Source organism: Cervus elaphus, chromosome 30, assembly GCF_910594005.1.
Source record: "Cervus elaphus chromosome 30, mCerEla1.1, whole genome shotgun sequence".
Lineage (NCBI taxonomy): Eukaryota > Metazoa > Chordata > Mammalia > Artiodactyla > Cervidae > Cervus > Cervus elaphus.
The window spans coordinates 23,329,123-23,356,668 of record NC_057844.1 but is presented as its reverse complement, the minus strand read 5'-3'; the positions used below and the strand labels follow the sequence as shown (position 1 = coordinate 23,356,668).

General features: G+C 43.2%; 1 protein-coding gene across 3 annotated transcripts in view; it reads right to left on the bottom strand.

Moving 5' to 3' along the window:
- Window positions 1-4,041, bottom strand: part of LHFPL6 (LHFPL tetraspan subfamily member 6) — a 222,877-nt gene extending 218,836 nt beyond the window's left edge. The window contains exons 1-2 of one of the 3 annotated variants that reach the window (XM_043892369.1): window positions 3,667-4,041; window positions 1,644-2,219 (exon numbers count right to left, since the gene is read on the bottom strand). In XM_043892369.1, the coding sequence (XP_043748304.1) occupies window positions 1,644-2,028 (385 nt within the window). In that variant the 5' untranslated portion in view covers window positions 2,029-2,219; window positions 3,667-4,041. The remainder of the gene's footprint in view (window positions 1-1,643; window positions 2,220-3,666) is intronic. The other 2 variants (XM_043892372.1, XM_043892371.1) reach the window with 2 other exon arrangements.
- Window positions 4,042-27,546: the final 23,505 nt, after the last annotated feature.

The following is a 27,546-nucleotide window of genomic DNA, read 5'->3' as shown; positions in this document are numbered from 1 at the left end:
GTTCTGCCAGAAATAATAGTAGCCTCTGCCCCAAAATGAAGAGGAAAAAAAACGAAAAGTAATATTTACCAGGAGAAAAAGAAACTGCCCAACTATTTTTCCTGAGCCAAGTGAAACACAAACAGCAAGTCAAAGTTTATTCTTAAAGAAAAAAAAAAACAACTTTTAAATATTCCTGGCATTAATCCTGTTTTTCAAATCTGAGGTATCAACAAGTTTTTAACTCCGGATTTGTATTTCCACTCTCTGCAAAAACCTCATTCTGTTTCCTAATGGCTTTCCGGTGCTGTCCTTCTGTAGGAATCTATACACCACAAGCAAGACTTGTGCTCAACGCTGACCAGTAAAGAAAGGACAGTTAAGCCCCCCAATTACCTCCTAGGGCAGAGTGAGACACAAAACCAGAGGGAACAGATAGATGAGGACAAAGTTACAACTTGTAAGGAAATAAAGAACTGCAGACAACTGGATCTCTTACTCCAAAACACAAAACTTTGGGCCCCTTGCATTTTCAGCACGAGAATTTTCATACTCAAAATGTTACTTGAAAGTTTAATATTAGATAATCTGAAATCATCTGTTGGGATGTCTCCAATATGTAGACTCTATCTGAGGACTCTATTTGCAGTGCTTTTTCTTCTTCTGGATTTTTCACAAAAGACTGCAAGAGAGTACCCAAAGAAAGAGCTGGGTCTCAGACTCTTACTTTGTGATGAAGTTACAAATATGTTTTATACGTTTTCCGGGCTTCCTGTTTCCCTGTGTTCTGTACTATCTGCAGAGGTTGTCATATTTCACCAAGACGGATTATAAATCAGACAAGTTCAGCCCGTCAGGTTGAAAAATGGAGGTGAAAGGCTCAGCAGAAAATAAATAAAGTATAATTAAAACCATATGACCAGAAATATTGAAGCAATACTTGTTGGAGGAAACCCAAGTAAAAATCAAACCTTTTCTGGTGTTAGTGAGACTAGCCAGTCCATTTGAAACAAGCACACATCACTTGCTAAAAATTCCCTTTTTTTTTCCTTCACAGTAAAAGCAGTCCTAACAAAGTAATTAAGCCTATCTTTGTGGCATAGTGAAATTCATAATTGTTCACGTAAAACTGATCTCTCATTTAAAACTGTAATCACTTCTTTAGAAATATAATTTAAGATGGGGCAAGGCTCAATTTTATATCCACCAAAGAGTATTAAAGGCTTATGATGACAATGTTGAACCAAAAACCTTTTCTACTTTTCGTGAAGTTTTCATCTCTTAAGATCTCAGGATTCCAGAAAGACACAGATACTGTAATTGCTGGTTGTTGATCGTAAAGAGCCAGTAGCTATAAAATCCAAACTGTCTCCCCTCCAACATTATAAACAACCTAGACGTTACTGCCTCACAGAGGTGGTACTGAGTAGACCAATGATGTACATGCTTGCAGATATACAGAAATTAAGAGCTCTTGATGTTTATACAGCAATTCCGGTAAAGAATCTCTGACTCTGGCAATCTGTCCCCAAAGCCACTCTATATCCACGTCTCCTTAGCGTTCCAAGTGTCAATTACCATAATCTCAGTAGACAGCTGGAACACAATTTTCAATATTGCTCCGGGATTCCCGTAAACAAGTGAAGTTGAGAGAAGTCACTTACCCCCCAGAAACTGAATTCCTCCGGCCACTCTTCCCACCGTCCGGGAGATGAGCTCCGACACGCAGCAGCCCATGAGGGCGGTGAGCGCCACCAGGAGGAGCAGGCCACAGCCCAGGCCGGTCACGATGGTACAGATCCTCCATTCGGCGCTGGGAATGCCCTGGAAAGAGGCGTAGCGCCCACACTCCTCAACCATCACCATCATCTGCCGACTCTCATCGTGCACGGGATAGGAGCACCTCCGGAAAGTACCGAAGGACACGGGCTTGCCCAGCTGTGACCCCCAGAGCCAGTAGGGCATGAAGAACCCCACGCAGGAGGTGGCCGCACAAAGAAACGAGAGCAGAGCCCAGATGACCCCGGTGCAAGTCAGACTGGATGCCATCTTTCACCTCACAGGGCAGGGAGGCCCCGAAGTAACTGTTCCGGGGCTGCAGGAAGGAGTCAAGGCTGTCAAACCGCTGGCTCCCCGAGGGTAATCCACAGCTGTGTGATGGGAGAGCGGCTACTAACAGAACGGATCTTCAGTCTTACTGGACATCAGCTTCCCATTCTCTGCAGTAAGGATGCTGGTCCCTGGAAAAACCATAACATTAAAGGTTAAATGTCTTTACAGAAAAGATAAGACCCACTCAGTTGGTCTGCAACTTTCAATTAACACCCATTCAGAGACACCTCCATAGTGCAAAAGTGAGAAGAATCCATTCTATCAACTTTTCCGTCATTCAAATTTTGTCAGACTGGCTCAAAGCTTTTTCACGTCTTTATCTCTTACATTCCCTAATTAACTCAGACAGCTACTTACTTAAAGAAATGCATGACTTATTCCTGCTTGCCAAATCAGTGAATTCACTGCATATATTCACGTTAAAAAGAAGGCAGCATTTTTACTGGCGGTAAACAGAATTCTGAATGTTATAATAAAATGAACCATAGCATGGTTTGTTCAGTTGGCTTGCAAGTTCACGCTCATAATTTGCAGCAACTTTTCTGTGTTCCTTTAGGTGCATTAACTCTCTGCATGAGCCCGAACAAAATAATTAGGCTCATTTTCACAATTATAGACTGTCTAGGCATCCAGACTGGGACTCTTAGGCGTCTTGCCACGCTTATTCAGTAGTGTTTGGGAATGCCTTCAGTCTCAGCTATCTTCTCTAGTGTCAACAAAAGAAAGCCTGTGTACGACTCATTTTCATATCTGCAATTCTGATTAATTGCTTCTAATTAAATTATTGGAACCATCTTTCCCACTGAATGAATGACTGTGTCTCATCTGAAAAAGAGTCCATACTTTCCGGTCTTTCCAGGGGTTTCACTTGCATCCTGCTCTCCCTTTAGAACCCCTTCTCCCACTTTTCATAAAGAACACAGAAGCCCAGAGTCCATGCACCCCACAGTTCCATCCCCAGGACTCCAGCTTTCAGAGTCCATCTCAAATCCTCCCCTCTCCTTTCCAACTCTCGCCCCTGCCCTTTGCTTTCCACCCACCGCCCCTTTTCCACTCCCCTGTGTCATTCACTCCAGGGGAGCTCCGGCTACTTTTTTTTTTTTTAAATCTTGTCAACAGCGGTCAGCATCAGCATTAGTCGCTGAAGTTGGTCTGTTTGGGCCCTGAGGCTGGGGCAGACGGGGGAGTCACTGGGTGAGTGGGGAGGGGGCCCTCACCTCGAGTTGGGGCCAGGCACCCCGGGGAGGGGGGTAAGACCAGGCAAGCCCTTAGCCAGCCGAGCCCCCCGCAACGGCCGCACCCATCCCCACCCCGAAGACACACAACGATCCTTTAACTCCCCAAAGGGGAAGAGGGGCATTTTCCAGCCGGCCCGCGCGGAGGGAGGAGGTGAGGATGGGGTCCCCCACTCCGCCCCGGAGGCAGACGGACGCGGCGGGCCGGGCGAGCCGGCGGGGAGCCCAGCTCAGGAAGTCCGGAGCCTCGGGGGCAGCCCAACTCCGGCGTCCGGGAACGAGGGGCGCGGAGAGAAAGGCGCGGAGCCCGCGCCTCGGGGCAGCCGCGCGCTGGACTCACATGGCTGGCGGGCGGCGGCCGCCCTCCCTCCCGGGGCCGGGGCGCACTCACAACTTGCTGTCTCTCCCTGGCGGAGCATCCACGGCGCGCCGGACCGTCCTTCCTTCTTCGCCGCGGTCCCCGACAGCCGCGGAGCCTCCGGGGCCGGCCGCGGGAGGGGCGCGCAGGGGCCGGCAGGGGGCGGAGGTCTCCGGGAGGACGCGCGGCGCCGCGCCCGGGCAGCCCGCGCTCCTCCGGCTCTCCGGCGGCGGCTCGGGCGGAGCGCTGGGGCGGCGCGCGGGGCGCCGGGGCTCGCGGGCGGAGGAGCCGATCTGCCTTTGGCAGGCGAGGCACGCAGCGCCTCCTCCCCTCCGCCGCCCGGCCCTCCTCTCGCCTGTCCCCTCCCCTCGCGCCCGCCGGGACCCGGAGCGGACGCGGCTCGGGCGCGGCCGGCGGGGACCCTCCCGGCGCGCGGGGCGGGGAGGGGGCGCGGCCCCTTGGAGCCGGGGTCCCCTCCCACCTCACCCCCCTCAACCCGGGCGGCTCTCGACCCCTCTGGCCCCGAGCCTCCTCCCGCCCTCCTCGCACCGTCACTCCTTCCAACCCGAGAGTGGGATGGAGGCAGACAGACCGAGAAGTGGGGGAGAAAGTTGCTGGTCCTCTGGGGTGCTCTCCGGGGCGGGTGGGGAGGGGGGGCGGTGGCTGGGAGCTGAGACACGCTCCCTGGCTGCTCGCCTGAGTCTGGTGTTTCGGGTTTAAGCTCCGGTTTCCGACCGCCTTTAGGAGATGGAGATAGAGAGCAGGGCTCTAGAGACTGATGCAGTGATTCCTTTCGAGTTTTCCTGGGATGTGGTCACTTTGGAAGGGGGTGAGCAAGGACAGTGTGGGCGTGGGAATGGGAGGCAGAGAGCAGAGAGCCCCCTCTGGGGTTCCGTCTGGCAGCCGCCTTTCCAGCCAAGCCAGGGGGAAAAAAGCAGGGGAAGATTCCAGCAAATCTCTCCCAAGAGACCTCCTCTCTGGGAACCTCTTTCAAAGCGTTTCTCCCCGTCTGTCCTCTCTCCCCTTTCTATTTCTGTCTGTCTCTCTCTCTCCTCTCTCTTCCCCTCCCTCTCTTCTCTTCCACCTTTCGGTCCAATCACTCTTGCAATCAATACCTCCATTGAATTTCTTTACCGAGAAAACACTGGTTTTGATCCCCCCTCTGGACGTCAGGTCTTTTTTGCTTGTCCTTAGCGCTAACCCCTGTGGAAGTTGAGAGCCACATTCAGCAGACTGTGGGAGTCCTTGCTGAAGGCGGTATTTTAAGAAACCTGCCATCTGGGAATAGCAGTTTGTGAAGTAGCTACTTCCCCACATACAGTTTTTATGCTTTTTCAAAAGTTGAAAGTAATCGCTGGATAGATATAGATTCCATAGTAAATTTTCAAATTGCACCATTTTAATTAGCCATGGTGGTGCACATTTTTGTTTTACTACTACAGATGGAGATGTGCACGCTTACACTATTAATTTGAGAGGTTTTGTGTAATTAGTTCCCACTCTTTATGAGGTCATAGACCGCTTTAAGAATATGATGAAATTGATGAGAACCTTCTCCCCCCTCAAAAAAAAAAAAAAAAAAGACGAAAATGCACTTCCATATCAAGCTTTATCACAATGGTTCTCAAGCAAGAGAAGAAGGCAGATTATGACCCCTCCCAGGGAGTAGTCTGCAAGGTGTGGAGATATTTGTGATCATCATGGCCAGGGTGATGCAGCTAATACCTGGTGGGCGGAAAGGCCAGGGATGCAGCTAAATACCCTACCAGGTACAGGACAGCCTCCCAGAATTATCCATCCCAAAATATCAATAGTTCTGAGGTTGAGAATGCCGGTTTCAGTAAAGTGTTAGACTGTTCCCTGTTCCCCCCGCAGCCCATTCTTGATTGGAGTCCCTGATGAAATGCCTTGATTTAAGTTATTTTTGTTTGTTTTGTACAAGTCGCTGGTTAATGAGCTCAGTGACTGTGTGCTAAGGATTGCTCTGACTTTCAGTTCTGTATCCTAACCTAGTGTTTAACATAGAGCCTTCAGATCTGTATAATGTGCAGGTAAAAGGTATGACTCCACAAAGACAAGATAATGAGAGTGACATTTGGATTCACCCTCCACATTCCCGCTGTGGATATTGGTCCAGGACACTCTTCTCAATTTGGAGTTTGAAGCGCTGAGACAGCCTGTTGAGATTAAGTCCTTGCTGTGTCTCAGTCCCTACACTGTCCTTTTTTTTTTTTGGCCTTGCCACATGAGATCTTAATTTCCCCGCCAGAGATCAAACCTGGGCTCCCTGCAGTGGAAGATAGGAGTCCTAACCACTGGACCACCAAGGAAGCACCCCTAAGTCTCCTTGATAGATTATTTTGTCTAGTCCTCAAAATAAAAAGGAAAAAAAGTATGTAGGAGGTGCAATTTTTATTTTACAGAGAGGTTAAGTAATTTGCCTGAGACCTTACGGCTAAAAGGTGGACTTCAAAAAATCTCATTATCTGAACTATTAAAACGGAGTAAATACTGTTGAAGAGATTCTGCCTAACATGAAAATGAAGATAGAAGAGGAGACTTAAAAAAAAAAATCTGTCAGGATACAGCATCAATTACTTGTGAAAGCACAGTGTATTCTATACTAGGACTCAAAAATTTCTATCCTAGAAATGATTGTGTTACTAGCTCAGCTGTGTCCGACTCTTTGGGACCCCCATGGACTGGAACCCACCAGGCTCCTCTGTCCATAGGATTCTCCAGGCAAGAATACTGGAGTGGGTTGCCATTCCCTTCTCCAGGGGGTCTTCCCAGCCAAAGGATCAAAGCCTGGTCTCCTGCATTGCAGGCAGATTCTTACCATCTGAGCCACCAATTTGGACAAGTAGTGACTTTTCTGAGCCTGAGTTCTCTTACTTGTAAAAAGAGGTCAGAAATAGATGATTCCGTTTCATGACTTCTAACATCATGATTATATAGTTAATCTTATATTTGAGAAAAAGTTTAGGGGTTATCTAATTTTGTTCAACTATATAATTTTACAAATGAGGAAGCGGAGTCTCTGAATTCTTCCAGTGTCTTACCCAAAGCTGAACCTTGAATCCATGTATCTTGATTGCTCATTTCATTCCACCATGTAATGATCGTCCCAAACTACAAAATCATCTGAATTACTCCTTGAGGTCTTGTATACTTACTTTATAGGCAGACTGCATTATCTTTAAAACCCTTTCATTAAATTTGCACCTTCAAAGGATCTTTAAATTACATTCCAGCCAGAAGTTCTCACAAAGCAGATGCTGCCCATACCTCTTATTTCAGGCTTGAGCTTCTAGTATGTTTGGATGGTAGTCCTGTTGAGTCATAAGATGAGATCATGAATGTAAAAATATGTGGAAAACTATAAAGCATCTGTGACAGCACTCTTGGTTGGGTGCCCAAAATTGACTCCCAGTCCCCTCTCCCTTATTCGGGCTTCCCTGGTAGCTCAGCTGGTAAAGAATCTGCCTGCAATGCAGGAGACCTGGCTTCAACCCTTGGGTTGGGAAGATCCCCTGAAGAAGGAAAAGGCTACCCACTCCATTCTGACCTGGAGAATTCCGTGGACTGTATAGTCCATGGGGTCGCAAAGAGTTGGACACGACTGAGCAACTTTCACTTTCACTCACCTTCTCCCTTATTCACTCGATATTTTTGGTGGACACCTGACCCTATTCTAGATAATGAATCAGCTGAGGTGTCCCCTAGGGAAGACTGTATTTCCTGCTAAAAGAAGGAGGCATGAGGAAACAGCTCATCCACCGTCTTGGCTACCATTATTAAAGAATAAGATGTTTAGAGCTATGGCAGCCTTCTTGTAACCATGAGGGGAATCACAGAGATACAGTTCTAGCACCCTAAAGTTGTGGAGCCACACACCTCCTTTTGAATGTTTTAGAAGTGAGTCATAGATTATTAATAGTTTTAAGTTACTGTTATTGAATTTTCTGCTTTTTAGTGTCTGAAAGCATTTCTAATTGATAAAGCACTGTGCAGAGAAAACATATGTTCAATGATTAAAAAACCACACGTTAGTCAACGTTGTATCCCAGTGTTTGGCAATAGAAGATAGATACTCGGTAATTTGAACATTAACTGAGGGAATTCATAAACAAATCAATATTATTGTGATGATTTTCCTTTCCTAGTGCAGCCTACAGAGTGGGTATTTTACTTTTAAACAGAGAGAGTGTGCTATGTGAAATTAGGGAAGAAATGTGATGGTGAAATATAGGAAACACCATGGAATCCATCACTTCTGACCATCAAGGGAAGGTTGTAAAGGAACTTCTTTGGTTCCACATTTGTGGCAGTCAGTATATTTTGGCTGATATGGTTCCTATTCCCAACCCTCTTCTTCCGTATCTTTCTCTCCCATCAAAGCAATGAAAGCTAAAATCTCCATCTCCCAGCCTCTCTTCAAGTGTGAGGCTCATGTGACAGTACCACCCAAGGAGAGGCAAAGTGGAGGGATGCTGGGCCCCTCAAAGCCACATCCTCTTTCCTCAGCCCTAGAAAATGGATATGGCACACCTTCGCAGCAGGCGCCTTTCAGCCACGAGGTGACAAGCGTGAGGACCAAGCCCATGCACTAAGAATGATGCAGTCCAATAGTGAGTCTGGATCCACAGTATCACTTTTAGGCTCCTGCATTATCCTCAGACTTCTCTTGGGTGAGACCAACAACCCTTCACTGTTTAAATCTGGGAGTAGCAATAAGTACCGGTACATACTTACTGGAATATTAGAATACAGGTACGTACTTACTGGAATATTAGAATACTTCTTAGAATATCCAGACTACCTATTCGCTTGCCATGCAAGAGCCAAAAACCACAGTAAAGTGGGTCAGAGCCAGACACCAGGCAGAACAGAGAGAAGGCAGAACAGTGTCAAGGGGGAGTCCGTTCTCCAGCAGTTGGTGGCTGCAGCGGGCAGTCATCATCTATAGCATGGATTAGAGACACAGACCCGCGTTAAAACTTGACGATAGAAATGGGAAGAGCTTTGCAGATAGTTGACAAAATGTGCTCAGTCACATCCGACTCTTTGCGACCCAGTGGACTGTAGCCTACCAGGCTCCTCTGTCCATGGGATTCTCCAGGCAAGAATGCTGGAGTGGGTTGCCATTTCCTTCTCCAGGGCATCTTCCCAACCCAAGGATCAAGCCTATGTCTCTGGCTTTTTCCAGCATTGGCAGACAGGTTCTTTACCACTGAGCCACCTGGGAAGCCCAAAATAAATAGAGACCACGGTAAGTTCTTCCTTTTTGCCACTTCCTTCCTAAGCTACCCATTCCCTTCATGAATGCCATCTTTTTTTTTCCCTGTAAATTAAGCCCACCTTTTATTGAAATTTTGTTCTAATAAAACATATCCAAGCCTGAATGGAAAGTGCTTTTTTTTTCCTTCAGGAGGCTGTATCTCTGATTCATTTTATTTTTTTAGTTTATTTTTAATTGGAATATAATTGCTTTACAAAGTTGTGTTTGTTTCTGCTGTACAACGAAGTGAATCAGCTGTGTGTATACACACACCCCCTCCCTCCCACGCCCACCCCACCCCATCCCCGCGCAGAGCTGATCCCCTGTGCTCTCAGCACCTTCCCGCTAGCTATCTGTTTTACTCCTGGTAGTGTATATATGCAAATCCTAAAGCTCCCAGTTCTTCCTGCCCTCCCCTTCCCCTTCCCCTCCCCACCGACCCTGGCCCTATGTCCATAGTCCGTTCTTTTTGTCTGCATCTCTACCCTTCATAAATGCCTTCTTAAAACAGGTTTAAGCAGGTATTGCTATGCTGTCCATCTCATTGATAGGGGATAAAAAAATCTCATGGGACAAGTGACCTTTCAGGTTTCCTGGTCTCCATTTCAGGTCACCTCTGGATGAGATTATGGATTGCTTATAGGATGCTTAGTCTCCTGTTTGTATCCATACATTTACCATAGCTGGCCCAACATCCTATTAAGGTAAGCATCCTTACTTTAAGAGGAACAGAGCTGCTCCTCTCTCACGGGTGGATCTCCCACACAGGAGCCCTGCCCTCTCTGGTCCATGTGGCCAATACTTTCCTATTTCATTTTCCAGGAACTTTTTTTTCATGCATTTGATAGACTCAAGACCCCTCTTCCCTGTGGAAACTGCACATGTCTCATTACGTACAATTTCTAAACATAGTGATTTGTCTGGCCATATTCCCCAGGAGCTCTCATGGAAATAAGATACATACAGTCTGTGGCCTGATCCCTGGGGTGCTGTCTGCATTATTCATTTAAAGTTTGTGAATTACTTTGGAAATATAAAGTGCCATATAATTTCTCTAGATTATTCTTTTATGAATTAAAGGAGAATACAAATTTTAAATCAATAACTTATTCATAAGAAGAAAAAAATGTGAAGTGTTAAATCACATTTAACATAGCAGACACTTCACATTAAACCATCAAAATGGGAAATGTCCATAATACATTATATATATATTTTTGCTACATGACCCAATATGCATTTGAAAGCAGGGCATAATTATGCTTAATACTGAATCAGTATTACACTTTTGCTACTTTTAAATCATGCTTCTTTTTTCTTCCAGTATCAAAAAATCATCTTAGGCTTTTTCAGTGTTACAACCATGTTTTCAAACTTTTAAAAAATTTTCCCAGAATATGTAGAAAGAGGAATATAATGAGCTTCATAGAAAGAGATAAAAATTTTGTGTATGTGTAGATTATAATATCTACCAGTCAGTCATAACTTCTAAGAGAATTCACAAAGATCTGTTCTATTGTATTTAAAGATCTTAAATCCCACCCTCCTTCACCAAAATAAGATGCATTGCATACTAATATGCTGACTATACTAATACAATGGTCTAAGAGAACAATGGGCTTCCCAGGTGGCTCCGAGGTAAAGAACCTGCCTGCCAATGCAGGATTTGATCCCTGGGTGGGGAGGATCCCCTGAAGAAGGAAATTGCAACCTGCTCCTGTATTCTTACCTGGAAAATTCCTGCCAACAGAGGAGCCTGGCAGGCTACAGTCCATGAGACCACAAAGAGTCAGACAAGACTTAGCGACTAAACAACAACAGAGGAAAGCCAAACTGACATGCTGGATTTGATATTAAAATACTGAGAGGGGTTAACAAGCACTGATTTTTCTAAAGGAAATAATTTCATATCACAGCCATGTGAAATGGAAGCGTGAAAAGGCTTCTTCACCAGTTTCCTGGTTTTCCCCAGGGGAAATTTAATTCCGCCTTCCACACCCCCTCCAGTGGGTGTGGTCAGGGCTGCTCCTCTCTTGTGGGCGAATCTCCCACACGGGAGGCCGGCCCTCTCTGGTCCACGTGGCCAGGATGCAGAGAGTGGGCGAGTCTGCCAGCTCTGGGCTCCTTAGCAGGCCCCTCGCCACTCACTAAACCACATCCTCCACTTTAGCCATTACCAGTAATAATCGTGGTATTTTGGTCTCCATCTACTTCTTTCTTGCTCCCTCGGTTTGTTCGGATTGCAGTTGGGGAAGAAGTGTTATTTACTGATCCCAGGAAAACCATCACAAACGGAACGTGAAGCACGGGAGCTTAGCTCAGTGCTCCGTGATGACCTAGAGGGTGGGGTGGGTTGGGGGGCAGGGGGGAGGGGGCCTCAAGAGGGAGGGGGTATGTGTGTATGTGTAGCTGATTCACTCTGTTGTGCAGCAGAAACTAACCCACAATGGTAACGCAATTAGACTCCAATAAAAACAGAAGTTAAAAAAGAATAATTATCACAAACTGAATGCATGCACCACGTTTCAATATTAGTTAAATATTACTATTTTGTTGGGCTTCCCAGGGGGTGCTAGTGGTTAAAAAACCCAGCTGCCAATGCAAGAGATGTAAGAGACATGGGTTCCATCTCTGGGTTGGGAAGATCCCCTGGAGGAGGGCATGGCAACCCACTCCACTATTCGTGCCTGGAGAATCCCAAGAACAGAGGAGCCTGGCGGGTTACCGTTCATAGGGTCATACAGAGTTGGACACGACTGAGGCGACTTAGCGCACTCACACACACACACACACACTCCAGCAACACCAGGTCTTTATTAATAGGGGTCAAGGAGAAAAGAGAGAAGTGAATTTTCAGCAGTTTCCACTGCCTCAGAAGGCCAACGAATGTATCTTAAATGCTGTGCTGGATTGAGTCGCCAATTAAAGTGAAAGGGTGGATGAAAAGAGAATGCTTTTTTGCTAGTTACGTCTCTGAAAGATCAATGTCTCTCTTAAAAGCAAAAAAGTATGGGTAAAGTGATGAGAAGCAGAAGATATAAGAACAGAAATAGAATTTCGAGCTGTGGACAATGTCACCATGTCAGCACATATAGACATTCGAAGTGGTGATGGCAGAGCTGGGGAGAGGAGAGAGAAAGAGGAAGAGGAGGGGAAGGAGATATAGAGATGGGGAGACCGGCAAACAGAGAAGGCAGGTGTCGTGTCTCTGGGTTTTTGTTCTGTTTTACTTTATTTCCAGGGAGAGAAGGTAAAGAGCTACACTGTCTTTTACTTTGAAGGCGCAGATACAGGATACCTGCCTTGTCTGGTGAGGGATCCCGTGACTTAGTCGCTACCACGAGGGTGTGAGTGCGTTCACGTCCACAGAATGTCAAAAACACATTCACTAGGTCAACTGATAAAACTGATATCGTATTATCAAGAAAGTCTACATTATACACTTCTTTCTTTGTTTTTTTTTTTTTTTTTAAGGGCTTCTCTGGTGGTTCAGGCAGTAAAAAAAAAAAAAAAAATATGCCTGCGATGCGGGAGACCCAGGTTTGATCCCTGGGTCAAGAAGATTCCCTGGAGGAGGGAAAGGCTACCCACTCTAGTATTCTTACTTGGAGAATCCCGTAGACAGAGAAGCCTGGTGGGCTATCGTCATAAATAAACAGTTTTTAAAAATTCATCTTTTATCTACACCACCCCTCTGAAACTAGAGCAATGACAAGAGTTCCTCCCTCAGTGCTCTGTATTTTTAAAAATATATGTATTACAAAAGCAATTTTATATTATACATTTCTATGTGTTTCTTAAAAGCATTAAATTATACCATCTGCTTTGGAAATATTTCATGTAGTAAAAATTTCAAATTTAGGATGTGCAGTCTTTAGCTGTCTAGAACTTTCTTAGCCAAATCAGCCACTCCTTGATTGGGGCGTGTAAAAATTTTACTATGTAATTGAAATAAGCTGTTACTCACCAATTATTAAAATTAAAATATGGGAAGATTAAGGGATATATTTTTCTTTTGGTTTTTCTGTATTCCCTAATCTTTCTTCAAATAACCTGGATTACTTATGTAATTAAAATGTTGAATTAAGAGTGGAAGCCAATTATCAGTTGAAGGAGCTTTCGGAAACAGAATAACTAAGCCTAACACACTGGAGAGAACTATCAATGAAGAAGAGAATTTCAGGTCAGAGTAAGGAAGGATAAGAGTTGTCCTCTGAAGTGGAACATGCACTTCAAAAACCTGTGAACCATCAGTGTCCACCCAAATTGCAGACCTGTGTCAGGAATGTTGTAGAAAGCAACCCAGGTTTTGTCTGAAGTTCTTGAGCAACTGGCGATCCCCAACATTTTTGGTACCAGGGACTAGTTTAGTGGAAGACAACTTTTCTCCAGATTGTGGTGGTGGTGGTGGGGAAATGGCTTGGGCATGATTCAAGAGCATTATATTTATTGTGTACTTTATTTCTATCATCATTACATCAGCGCTTCCGCAGATCATCAGGCATTAGATCCTGGAGGTTGGGGACCCCTATTCTAGAGTTTTTTCCTTTTCCATTCTCCTAGAGTCAACCTTCTTTAGCACTTCTGTAGTAGCTCAAATTCATTTCCAGTGGGTCTCCTACATTTTTGCAAACCGCCTGGAGAAACTCGAGTCTCGTCTCACTAAGTTGTGGGTCTCATCCCTGCCTTACCCTGGGATCCTCGCATCAGACCCCAAGTGGTAAAAGACCTCTTTTTCTTTATTTCCCAAGTAAGACTACATCAGGTAACAGATTTTTAAGAGGCTTAGAGAAAGATCAGGGTGGAAGGTTAGACCACCTAGAATGGAACACCAGAGCCCCCTGCCATGAGGCATCTCACGGGAGCTGCTTCTCCTTGGAGAATTCTGCCTACAGCCATCTTCAAGGCCAGGTGGGTCCCTCTTTCTGTTACCATCCTTCAGTTGCTCCTTCCTACACCTCTAACTCTTCTGAACTGCTTAGCACCTGTCTTGCCTTGGAAACGCAAGTCTCTGTCCTCCGTGTTGTTTGAGCACTCCTCTCTTCCCCTCTGTGTCCCTGCTGCTCATCCTCTGGGGATGACCACAACACAAGCACTAAATAACCCTCTCCCCCCGACCCAATTAAAAAAAAGATTCTCTTGCTAAGGGGATTGGAAGTTGCACCTTCTTCAGATGTTCACTGGCTCAAACCTCAGGATGCTATTTAAGAGGATAAAATAAACTTGTTTAAAATACTTTATTAGATGATGTTTCAAAAGGCACTTCTTTAAAAACATTAAGTTCCACGGCCTCTTAGAAACTCTTTGAGCCAAAGTATAAAAGAAAAAGCCCACATTATTACTGGTTTGAGAAAGAATAAATAGAATACACCAATACACTGCCGTCAAAATATGTATGTTTTCCAAAAGGAGATAGAGCCAGCTTCTGACCATCATAATCAAAACCCACAGTGTTTAGTGGTCAAATGAACACTATGTGGGGGAGTCAAAGACCTGAGTTTAAATTCAGAGTCAGGGTCTTGATCATACTATGACTCAGATATTTGTTCTCTTACAACCCATTTGAATAAGGCCATGGCTTTACCTAATAGTGCTAGTCACCATCGTATCTGACCACTTGCCTGAGATGAAATGAATCAATTAACTTATTTGTATTAGTTAGTGGTAGAGCTTGAATTAAGTGCTTGGATTAACATGAGTGTGTTCTATTTTTTTTTTTTTGAATGCTATACATTTGTTTCTTTATACCAGAAGCCTCCTAGTGGCAGAAACACAGCAAAAAGGACCTTCAATATTTTTTTTTCCCCTAGGTATAAGGGTGAATGTAAAATTTCAGCCTAACTGTGTGACTTTTCTGTTAATAACTGATTCGTACCCCGTCTCTTCTCCTAACACGCGAATATGGGAGCAAAACTTGATTTAGTGCAGTTATGCTAAAAATGTCATTAGCCAAGAGAAACCCACGTTCTGTCCTTGCTATGAACTCTCTGTCAATTACATTCTGTTTCTTCTTCTTTTACTTCTGTTTTTACATACATGCCTATTATTTCTTCCATGGTCATGATACTCAGTCAGAAATTATGTGTAATGTGTTTACTTCAAAAAGTTAAGGTTTTGTTTATGACTTGCTTTTGATCCAAAAGTATTGCAAGTCTTATTTGAACTTGGCTATTGCTTAGAAAACAAGTAATTATGGTGTAGTGAAAGAGGAAAGACCGGGTTTCCTTGTTTCAAAAGAGCCTCCAAGTCTGTTAAACAGAGCAGACAAAGAATAAACATCCGGTTTTTGATGGACACTTCCTAATCTTCATTTTTGTCTGTAAAGAGACAGAAAAGGGAGATGCATCAAAAAGGAGATCTAAATACAGGAAAGTAGTCAGGAACACCCAGCTCTGGGCTGGGCTTAGCTGCTAAATTGTTGTTTGATCTTGGACAAGTAACAGTGAAGAGTGATAGACCTACTTTGATTGTTCTCTCCTCCAAAAACTGCTCGGTTCTTTAAAGAGACAGATGGTACGATTACCAATAACCAATCAGGCCATGATCAGGCAATTCCCTGCTCTTCTGTGAATGCTAAAACTACATGATATCAACTTTTTGAAGGTTCAGCTGACCCCAGCAGCAACAGGGATGGAAAGATGCACCATTTTGCTGTGGATTAACTTTTTAGGAGGAGGAGAACGGGTAACAGAGGTTGGACGGTTGGATGGCATCACCAACTCAATGGACATGAGTCTGAGTAAACCCCAGGAGACAGTGAAGGACAGGGGAGCCGGCACACTGCAGTCCGTGGCGTTGCAAAGACTCAGACATGACTTAGCATCTGAACAACAACTTTTTCTCAGGGCTTCCCAGGTTTCGCAATGGTAAAGAATCTGCCTCCTAATGCCACAGATGTGGGTTTGATCCCTGGGTCGGGAAGATCTCCTGGAGTAGGAAATGGCAGTCCATTCAAGAATTCTTGCCTGGGAAATCCCATGGACAGAACAGCCTGGGTGAACTGTATCCCATGGAGTCAGAAGAGAGTTGGACACGACTTAATGACTGAGCACACACTTAACTTTTCCCCAATGTTTGATTCTTGTACTTTTTAGACAAAAAGAACCTACAGGCTTAATGACAAGTCTCATATACTAATTAGTGCTGGAGAGTGATAGGCCAATCTGCCATCAAGCGTCCCAATGTAATAAATTAATCCAAACCATTTATGTTGAATCGCTTGTTTTTCCCTAGCCAGGTTCTGCAGAATATTTCCTCTACCATCTTAGATTCATTCAGTTACAGCAATAAGAAAATCCAGCATGTTCAAACCTACAGTTTGAACCTATCCTTCTGAGATGAATTTGAGGGTGCAATTAGTTTGCCAAGGGCATGCAAAGACTAAGACTCTGTTAGGGGTCATAACAGTATAATGAATCTAAATTCAAGTGCTTATTTCTTGGTTTATTTATTATGCATGCCACATCATGCAGCATGTGGGATCTTGGTTCCCCACTCAGGGATTGAACCTGGGCCCCTGATAGTGGAAGCACAGATTCTTAGCCACTGGACACCAGGGAAGTCCCACTTCTCTTGTTTAATACCGAAGAGAAAAGTTATCTTTTTTTTTTCTTTTGATCTTGGTATTTTCCAGTTTCTTGGATTAAGTGTTGATGTACAATAAAGGTAAATACAAGGATAAGATGAAGCATAATGACTTGCTGCCACCATGACAGGACTGATCTGAATTTGATTTAGCCATAGAAATACCTCCGATGGAAAGAAAGCCTGTTGGGGTTGAGAGCAGCAGATTCTGGGCTCAACCACTTACTGGTTTTCTCATTGTGGGTAAGTCAGTCATTTAGCCTCTCTAAAACTCCATTTGCTCATCTGTAAAATGGAGTGTGTATCTTCCCATAGCGTTATTCTACAGACTAAATGAAAACACATATGTAATGATCACACTGCCAGGCACATAGTAAACTGCTTAACAAATGGTAGCTATTATTTTAGGAAGATCGCTCTTCTACTAACTTAGAATTTATTTAGCAGCAAATAATCCCACACATTCAAATCTATAAAAAGTTCTGACTTATTCTCTTAAGATGATAAAATTAAAGAGATCTTTTAAAAAAATCAATATGCAATCTGGTGTTTCCCATGATTATTTTTTAAGAGAGAAGACAAATTTTGACCAATTTTTTCATACAAATAAAAGTATCAAAATATACAGTACGCTGTGTTATACAAAATGGTAACCAAGAAAAGTTTTCCAACGGAAATATTCTTTGACACTTCTATACATCAAATTAACAAATATTGAACTTTGAGGAAGAAAGAAATTTGTGTTTATTCTGAGCTCAAGAAAGCCAAGGGTGAAGTCCCCCAAAGCTAAATTCTGTGGATCTATTTTCTCTAATTAAGTCCGACTCTGTCTACACCATAACCCATCCTTTCTTTTTTTCCCTTTCCTATCTCTGAATCTCCCTGGAGGAAGTTCATGGCAACCCTCTCCAGTATTCTTACCTGAAGAATCCCCATGGACAGAGGAGCCTAGCAGGCTACAGTCCATGGGGTCACAAAGAGTCCGACACGACTGAGCGACTAAGCACAGTATCTCTGAATCTATCTCCATAATCCAGTTAGCAGGGGCATATACATAAAAGTTGGGGTCTGTAGGTAAGGCACCTTAATACAGTCCTAGTGAGTGAAGTGAAGTCAAAGTCACTCTTTGTGACCCCATGGACTATCCCAGTCCATCCTAAAGGAAATCAGTCCTGAATATTCATTGGAAGGACTGATGCTGAAGCTGAAACTCCAATACTTTGGCCACCTGCTTCGAAGAGCTGACTCATTTGAAAAGACCCTGATGATGGGAAAGATTGAAGGCAGGAGGAGAAGGGGACGACAGAGGATGAGATGGTTGGATGGCATCACCGACTGAATGGACATGGGTTTGGGTGGACTCCGGGAGTTGGTGATGGACAGGGAGGCCTGGCGTGCTGGGGTTCATGGGGTCGTAAAGAGTCGGACACGACTGAGCAACTGAACTGAACTGAACTGGACTATACAGTCCACGGAATTCTCCAGGCCAGAATATTGGAGCAGATAGCTGTTCCCTTCTCCAGTGGATCTTCCCAACCCAGGGATGGAACCCAGGTCTCCCACATTGCAGGTGGATTCTTTACCAGCTGAGCCACGAGGGAAACCCAAGAATACTGGAGTGGGTAGCCTATCCCTTCTCCAGTGGATCTTCCCAACCCAGGAATCAAACCGGGGTTTCCTGCATTGCAGGCGGATTCTTTACCAGCTGAGCTATGAGGGAAGCCCCATACATTCCCAAAGTCCTTATTAAATAACATCAGCTCCTAAGTGGTATGGCCCTCACTGATTTATATCAATTCTAGCTAATAAAAATTAATGGCCTTTGTGGACAAAACAAAGCATACTAGTTTGCAATAATATCAATAATCTTCTAATGCTTCACCTTACTGACCATTGTGAAAATAAAGATAGATACCTGCATATAAACCCAAGAAAAATTTATTCCCACTGAAACCCACTTCAGACTTTAGAATTGATGTAGAAACCCCCAGACACTGCTTTATCTTGATCAGTTTTCAGAAACCAAATAAATGTTATTTCGGTTGCTAATTAAAAATATCCTTCCAGGGCAGAATTGCAGTAATGGGTAGAGTAGGATGCTTCAGTGTACAGCGAGCTTTCTTTTAGCCAAGACCGTTAGCTAGAACAACGGCGTTGTTACTCACTAGCGCCATCTTGTGGTGACCTAGGAATATGGTTTGCACTTTAGGAAATTACTCCCTGATAACGGAACTGCCTGAAATCAAACATAAACTCTTAACATGAAACTATTCTCTGGTTTGAGGATTTCCTGGTTTTTAGGGACCCTTCATTCTTACACCCATTCTCTGCTGTTGGCTGAAAGGCTAATCTTAACACTCTTGCCAGAGGTTAAGTAAGCAGGGCATAAACAAGGACCCTCACATCAATCGGTATCGTTTCTGTTAATTTGGTGGTTTAAAAAATATGAAGTTTCCTTACAAAAGGATTCTAGATAATGCATGTAGACACCACCCACCCCCACCCAGAAGGTGGAATTTATCCTCTCCTCCACTCCCTGGAGAATAGATGGACTCAATGACTCACAAAGAATAAACCATGGAAAGGAAAAACTAGTAACTTCCCAGTGGAGAAGTCTGACAGACCAACATCTTAACCAGGTGACCTATTAATAGATGAACATCACTGGCCATGTGTGGACCCCTGATATGAGATGACCAGAGCACACTCCACTTCATGGCATTCTTGCCCAAAACCCATTACTCCAGTTGAATCACATTTGACTAAAGCATGCTGGGGGTCATTCTACAAAATACCAGATCAACACTCCTCACAACTGTCAAGGTCAGGAGAAACATGGGGAGAGGCTGAGACACCATCACATATCAGGGGATCCTGATGAGACAGGATGAGTAAATGCAATGTGGTCTCCTGGCTGGGATTCTGAAACAGAAAAAGGACACCCATAGGAAGACTGGTGAAACCCAGATGAAATCTGGAGTTTAGTCAATAGTAAGATGCCAGTGTGGTTTTCTTAGTTTTGACCAATGTACCACAGTATGAAAGATGAAAACATCTTAGGGGAAGCTGAAACTGGAGAAAGGGTATAAGGGAATACTCGCTCTTATTTTTGCAAATTTTCTGTACATTTCCAAGTATTCCAAAGTGAAAAGTTTATCTTTGAAAAAGTATTAAGTATTTGCTGTGTATGCTGGATGTTCTTGAGGACACTTCATATCTGAAGAACATGTCACGGATTAAAATGTGTTTTCATGTACTTTCATTTAAACTTCCATGGCAGCCTGCAAGGCAGTCAAGATGGGATTATTTCCATTGACAGTGTATGGACGAGGAAGCAGAAACTATGAAGTTCTGTCCTCAAAGTCACCCAGGGATTAAGCAGAGCCAAGTGGTGGCTCCACCTTCAAGACTCCTGTACCTTACAAGTTTCTCACTTTTAAATTCTAATTGTAGTGATTCTATTGGGAGTGACTGCCACAATCACATTGGGAGTGATTGACATGAGATTGCTAGATTTTAATGTACCCATGTTATCCTGACCCTTCTGTGGGAGGATTTGTGTGTGGAAAATAGTAATGAATGCTATAATAAAAAAAAATTGAAGTGGGAAAGACTAAGTCAAAGTTCCAATATTTACTCCCAGACTTCATCATGAAGTAATAAAGTTCCCTCTGCCAAGAAAAACCCTTTTCATCCTTTAAGTCTTGGCTCAAGAATTATTGGATATTTTTCATGTCCTTTTTCCAGGCTCCCTGCTGCATCCAAACTCTCCAAACTTCATACTTCTGTAGCATTTTTCACTGCTTCTTTACTTGTTTGGGATAAATATTAGAAATATACATTCACATTTTTGCTGTATATAAAATGACTCTCCCATCTCTCCTTTTTTTACATCTTTTGCTATCCAAAAGTAATCCTCAAACATAGTTTTTTCTAGCCAAATGGCTCATTAGGAATGGGCATGTTAAATTCTTTAAGTTAAAAATCTCAAACTCAAATGTCTACAGGGACCAGCAAAGAAATATAAATGAGTAAAGTAGATCCAAGTATAAGGAAAAGTCAACTGACTTTCTCTGTCTTTTATTTCCCCATGTTTATAAAACCAACAAAAATGGCTATTTTTCTGCTACAATAAAAATGGTGCTTGATGATAAATGGTAACTGACATTTGACCTCAAGATTTGTAGGGAACAAGAGAGTGATTGGAATTGTGGCAGATAGAAAAGCTTGATTAACTTGAGAGGCTCTGAAAATTATGAAAGGTCCTTTGGAAGACTCAAATGTTGGCTTGATTATTCCTCAAGTCCACCATATAGAAGAAATGAAAGATTCAGTCTAGCACTTAAAGGTCCAGCAGAGAAGGAGCAAGGTAAGGGAGGTGGGGAATAGAGGACAAATTCCCAGGGAAAGATACGACACTGTCATGTTGACTCACAAGGCTAACTATGGGCAAAAGGATGACAGAGACTATACCTTCTAACCTCTGTCCTCCATTTCCTGTTCGGGGCTTCTTTCTTTTCATAAAATGTTAAATACCCCGAGGTAAGGTTGCTCACACCATGTTCAAGGCTTCTCTGGGAAGTCCAGCCCCTTCCCCCTCTTCATTCTTTGTGGCCACTTAACATTCTTCCAAGTGCTCTCAGCTGAAATACTAATGAATGGACCTTATCTCTCTGTCATTGGATGCATTTTAAGTAGGACTCTATGTCTGTGGTGTTGACTGCCTTTCTCTATGCTTCTTGACAATGAAACAGTCTCTGTTGTGAATTTTCTGTCTAAATCTTTTGCCCAATTTCTATTAGGTTACCTAGAGGGGATTGAACAAATACATAAATATATTAGGGATCATGGAAACCAAGTTTCTTACTGTTTGGAAGGGAGCTACAAACAAAGGAGGAAAATGAAAATGAATCCCGTATTGTTGATTGGAAATAGAAGGATTGATGTGAGGTTATGGTTTTCTGTATACATAGAGGAATATGTAGTTATCCATGTAGGCAGGGGAAACTATGAGATAAGCCTGGAATATATTATTATGACAGAAAGAAAGCAAATACTCAATGATGGAATTGTATCAAAAGGGCACAGAAGCCAGTTTGAACAGCCTCCTTCTGGCCAAGTCTGAGACAATTTGAGCAGAAAGATAAATAATAATAACCACAGATTGTGACTCATTGAATGAAATAGGAAACAATGAGTCCTAAACAAACCAACCAAGTTTTAAACTTGTTTGATAAAAAATGGGATATTTACATAGTTTCAAATTACTCCCATGAAACACTTATTAAATAGAAAGGAGAAAGTCATAATATTACAGTGAAGAGTTCTGTAATATTATGAACCACCTTAAACAATCGAAGTGACTATCACCAGTAATTGGACAAATTAAAATTCTGTACCAGCTGATAAGATGCAATTACATCACAGCATCAAGAACCATGATATTCCTACCTGTAACACATCCTGAACCTCATTAGGAGGAAAATCAGAGAAAGTGAAATAGAGGGGCCTTCTGTGAAATGACTGGTCAGTGATCTTCAAAAGTGTCAAAGTCATAATTGTGAAGAGAGGTTGAAAAACTGTCCCAGACTGAAGGAGAATAAAGAGAGGTGACAAACTCATGTGATTCTGAACTGTCTTTGGTGAAACTTGATTTGGTGAAACTTGGATTCTTTTTAAGACCATCAAAAATAATTTGTTCTTCAGCCTGCGCTGGGAAGGACCAGAAGAAGTTATGGAAGACAGTAAACATCTGGGCCCAGGTAGCTCAGGGCTAAAGAATCCACCTGCCAATGCAGGAGACACAGGAGACATGGGTTCAATCCCTGGGTGGGGAAGATTCCCCTGGACAAAGGACAAGACAACCCACTCCAGTATTCTTGCCTGGAGAATCCCATGGACAAAGGAGCCTGGTGGGCTACAGCTCATTAGTATTTCAGCTGAGAGAACCTGGAAGGGGAAACGGTCACAAAGAATTCCCATTCTTTGGGTGGAAGGAGCTGGACTTCCCTGATAAGTCTTAAGTATGGCAGGAGCAGCCTTACCTCCAGGTATTTAACTTTTTATGAAGAGAGGAAAGCCCCACACTGGAAACAAAGAATCGAGAAGGTTAGAAAGTACAGTCTTTGTCGTTGTCCGTGGAGTCCCAGAGAGTCCCACACAAGTGAGCACGCACGCGTTATCACTAGACGTCTGGGACAGCTCATGATAGCCTGCCCAAAGGGTCCGTGGGAGGGTCTGCGGTCACCTGGACTGCACCCTTGCTGGCTGGCTGGGCTCCTGCGAGCCTTCCTTCCTTCCTCCCCCACCTCCCTCCTGTGTCTGCGCCTCCTCCCGGCATCCCGCTGCTCCAGGCCCCGCGTCTGTGCCCAGGCGGGCACTGGGGACCAGCAGGGACTTCACAGTGGATGCGGCGGCCAGGACAGCAGCCTGGTCCAGAGGGCTCACTGCGCACCTTGCGCATCAGCCTCTAGGGGGCGCCCTCCACACCACCCCATGGGCTGCTGGGGGTCCCAGGGTCCCCCAGGGGTCCCGGAGGGTTGAGAACCTGGAGCCTGAGTCCCAGCGGTGGTCCTGGCGCCTCCTGGTCTCGACCTCGAATGTAGGGGATGCCGTGGTCACGGGGCACCCATCCGGGTCGCACGTGTCCCCACCAGTACCGAGAGCAAGTCTAAATTCTCACCCACTTGAGAATTCTCACCTCTATTCCCTGCACCGGTTGTTGTTCGCTCAGTTGTGTCTGACTCTTTGCGACCCCCATGGACTCAGCATGCCAGACTTCCCTGTCCTTCACCATCTCCCGGTGTGTGTGAAAGTCGTTCAGTCGCGTCCGACTCTCGGCGACCCCGTGGACTATACAGTCCATGGAATTCTCCAGGCCAGAATACTGGAGTCGGTAGCTGTTCCCTTCTCCAGGGGATCTTCCCAATCCAGGAATCGAACCAGGACCTCCTGCATTGTAGGCGGATTCCTTACCAACTGAGCTATCAGGGAAGCCCATCTCCTGGAGTTTGCTCAAACTCATGTCCATTGAGTCGGTGATGCCTTCCAACCATCTCATCCTCTGTCCTCCCCTTCTCCTTCTGCCTTCAATATTTCCCAGCATCAGGGTCTTCTCTAATGAACTGGCTCTTCGCATCAAGTGGCCAAAGTATTGAGCTTCAGCTTCAGCATCAGTCCTTCCAATGAATATTCAGGATTGATTTCCTTTAGGATTGATTGGTTTGATCTCCTTGCAGTCCAAGGGAGGGTAGGTGTCCTCAAAGGTCCTGGTGATACTTATGGTGAACACACAGAGCCAGGAAATTTACACAGCCAGTAGATTTTCAAAGTTATCTTCCTGATTCTGCTGTCTTTATTGTGGTTATGCTGGTGGGAAATATACACTATCTTCCCTGGTAGCTCAGATGGTAAAAAAATCTGCCTGCAATGCAGGAGACCCTGGTTTGATCCCTGGGTCAGGAAGATCCTCTGGAGAAAGGAATGGTAACTCACTCTAGTATTCTTGTCTGGAGAATTCTATGAACGGACCATGGGGTTGCAAAGAGTTGGACACAACTGAGCAACCAACATTTTCACTTTCATTTCATGTGATGGGGGTCCGTTTGCGATTTGATTTTACCTTGTATTACAAGCTGATCAATTAGCCTGTTACTATTGTGGGGATGCTGGCAGTAGACATAAGAGGCCTGGGTCAGGGACAAAGTGTCTTGTTACTCACGGTACAGGAAACGTATGAACACCATCATTTGCACCTGTCCACTTTCTCCCACTGACTCAATGGACATGAGTTTGAATAAACTCTGGGAGCTGGTGATGGACAGGGAGGCCTGGCGTGCTGCAGTCCATGGGGTCACAAAGAGTTGGACATGACTGAGCGACTGAACTGAACTGAACATTTCCCCCAAAGTCCCACAGGGGTGACGCAGAAAGCCCAGATGCCACCTACACATGCAGTGGGTTGCAATACAGAGAGAAACACTGAACTAGGGGAATCTGCTTTTTTATGGAGTGGGTGGCCATTCCCTTCTCCAGGGATCTAACCCAGGTCTCCTGCATTGCTGGCAGATTCTTTCCCATCCAAGCCACCAGGGAAGCCCTTTATAGCAAACCTCAAGCCTAATGTTTGCCCAGAACATTGCCACATCCTGTAAGGTTATTCACTGCAAACAGAATCCTGATCTATACCCAGAGGAAGTGTGTGCCATAAGGATATTTGTGGCAGCATTCATAGTATTCCTACTACTGCAAGGCTGTGACCAAATTAAGTGTCCATCAATAGTATATAAGTAAATTAGGTTGTATTTGTAACTGAATGAAAAGGAATGAACTAATGTTCCATAAAAAAATATGAATGAATCTTATAAACCTGAGGTTAAATGATTGCATCCACAGAAAATACACAGTGTATTGTTTCATTTATATCAAGTTGAAAAATGAATGAAACTAGTCTATGGAGATAGAGGTCAAAAGAGATGGGGTCCGGAAAACAGTAACTATAAAGGGCTTCAGGGAGATGTCTCAGATGCCATGTGGTGTGTTTTATTGAGCTGAACATCCAAGATATATGCAGTTTCCTAGGTTTTACTTCAACAAAAGTTTTAAAGGTGAAAAGAACGCTAGTGCCTGCTTCCGTAAGTGAAATGATACAAAGATGCATAAAAGAAATTCTAATAAATTTCCCCACCTGCTAGTCTCCTGGGGTATTTATTTTTACCAAATCAGTATGAATCCTTATATATCATCTCCTAGTTAAACAAGCAAATACAATCACATCTATATAAATATCTCTGCTTTCTCTTTATTGCTTTTATCCATTGCATAATACAATTTATGGACTTTAAACCCTAATATTTTTATTCGACAATTTGTAAATGGACTTTCTGTAAGTCACTAGCTCTAGTTAGAACTATGTCTAATGTTTCTGCCACACATTTATAATTTTACACAAATAAGTATGTGTACTGTTGTCTGTTTTTAGTGACGCCTTTTTTTTCTATGCATTCTGCCACCCACTCTCTCATTTGACAAATCTGGTATTTTTCTCCTACTTAAATAACCATTTATAAATGAATAATTTGTGTATTTAATCATTCTGCATATAAGATGAAATTTTATGTACAAATGTATAAAATAGGTTCATATCAACATTCTCATACTTATTAATCTTATTCAAAGTTTCTTCTCTATCTTGTTCTCCAGATGCATTTAATGTAGCACTTTCGCCTATGTAATAATCAAACCTCCACAGACATTCAAAATATTATAGAAATACACATAACTATTGTAAATACCACATTTTTAACGTAGAAAGAGTATGAACAGCTTTACTTCCCATCACAATTTATGTATTTGGGCAAATGGTACTTTCTTTGCATTTAACATAATGCTTTACCAGGACATTTCATTTGCACCTACTGGAAACGAGGGAAACACTAAGGTCAATAACATGCATTAAATTTTCCATCCAATATCTGCATTTTATTCTCTTGTCTCTGGTGAGGAAAAATTTCATTACTAAATCATTAATGCTATTGCTTATAAGGAGTTATAGTCAGTTAACTAGATGTTCTTTTGCTATACTTAATTTAAATTATCCCTTACCTTTTTAAGGGTACCATAATTCCAACAAATAATTGTTTGCTTTCCATTTTTTAAGAAAATCACCCTGTATATGGACATTAATTGCTTCAGAAATCAAGGTTAATTAACATGTGGAATTAAAACAAACTCAGTGATATGTTATGGCACTTTCATCTTTTTCTTTAAAAAAAAAAGAGTTTTTTAACAAAAAAAAAATCATTTTACAAAAATGTTACATTGCTTTATAAAGTTCCATGGGAATGAGGAACGTCAATTCAATGACCTTAAGAGAAATTTTCAATTAAAAATTCATGATCATATATTTGTGTCAAGCCTGGCAAAGTATATAGACAAACACTTCATTAGTAATTTTTATTTTGATGTCAGTTTCCTATCAGAGGCAGGTGATTGATAAGCTTTTTAGTATTAATAACAAAATTAATAGCAGTGCCCATTCTTTACTCTAAAAAATAGAAAGTAGGCTTTAGAAACAGAACTTCAAGGAAGAGCCTGGAGTTATGCAAGAAAAAGAGAGAGGATTTCTCCTTGTAAATCGTTATTCAACTGATATGATTTTGTCTGAGGTCCCAAAGAGAGATTGGGTCTGGTTTCTGCTATTTAGGCTTTGTAATCACATCTTGATTAAAGAGACTCCCCTTATGAAAAATCTGGAAAAGAAAAAAAATTTGTTTTATTTCCTCTGAGAGCACACTGTTTTTGTTCCTTCAGATGTAAAGAGCAGGGCCAGCTCAATAACACATAGTCCATACTCTATCAGGCCTCTCACAGCAAGATGTCGCTTCTTCAAAAACATTGCTACTGACCTGTTATCACACCTTCCCAAGCTTTTCTCTGCGCTCTTCCTTCCTCTGCTACAAAGTGCCACCTGGCACTTTCGGTGTCTCTGTTCCATGGCCTTGCTGAATTTCTTTTATTCAGTTTATTCTGAACTGAATTTCTTGTTCAGAATAAACCACTCCATCTCTGACACTAGGCAGCTCTTGAAACAGATTGGCCCCAAACTGAAAACCAAATAACTCAGGGGTCAGCTATTCATTAGGATGGATGGAATCATTCATAATTCTATGCCAATGGAGAGCAATTCCAATTTTAATACCCAGTCACTGTTGACAGCTCTGCTTTCAAACTTCCTATGATAAAGTGTCACCTGACTTGGGTCTCACTGTTTCTGTGTGATTATTGCTTTAAGCTGATGAAAATTGCACTGCATTAATATTTAAAATGAAAATCAGTGATGACTCTATAGCAGAGTGACAGAATGCTGCTGCTGAATGCTATTGAGTTTCTCATTAATATTAATTTGTAGTTTGTAGAGAAATGGTTTAACAATCATTGAGCTACACACATGTAATTCAAATATTGATGAACTGAGCCATAAGTCTGTAATCATGAAA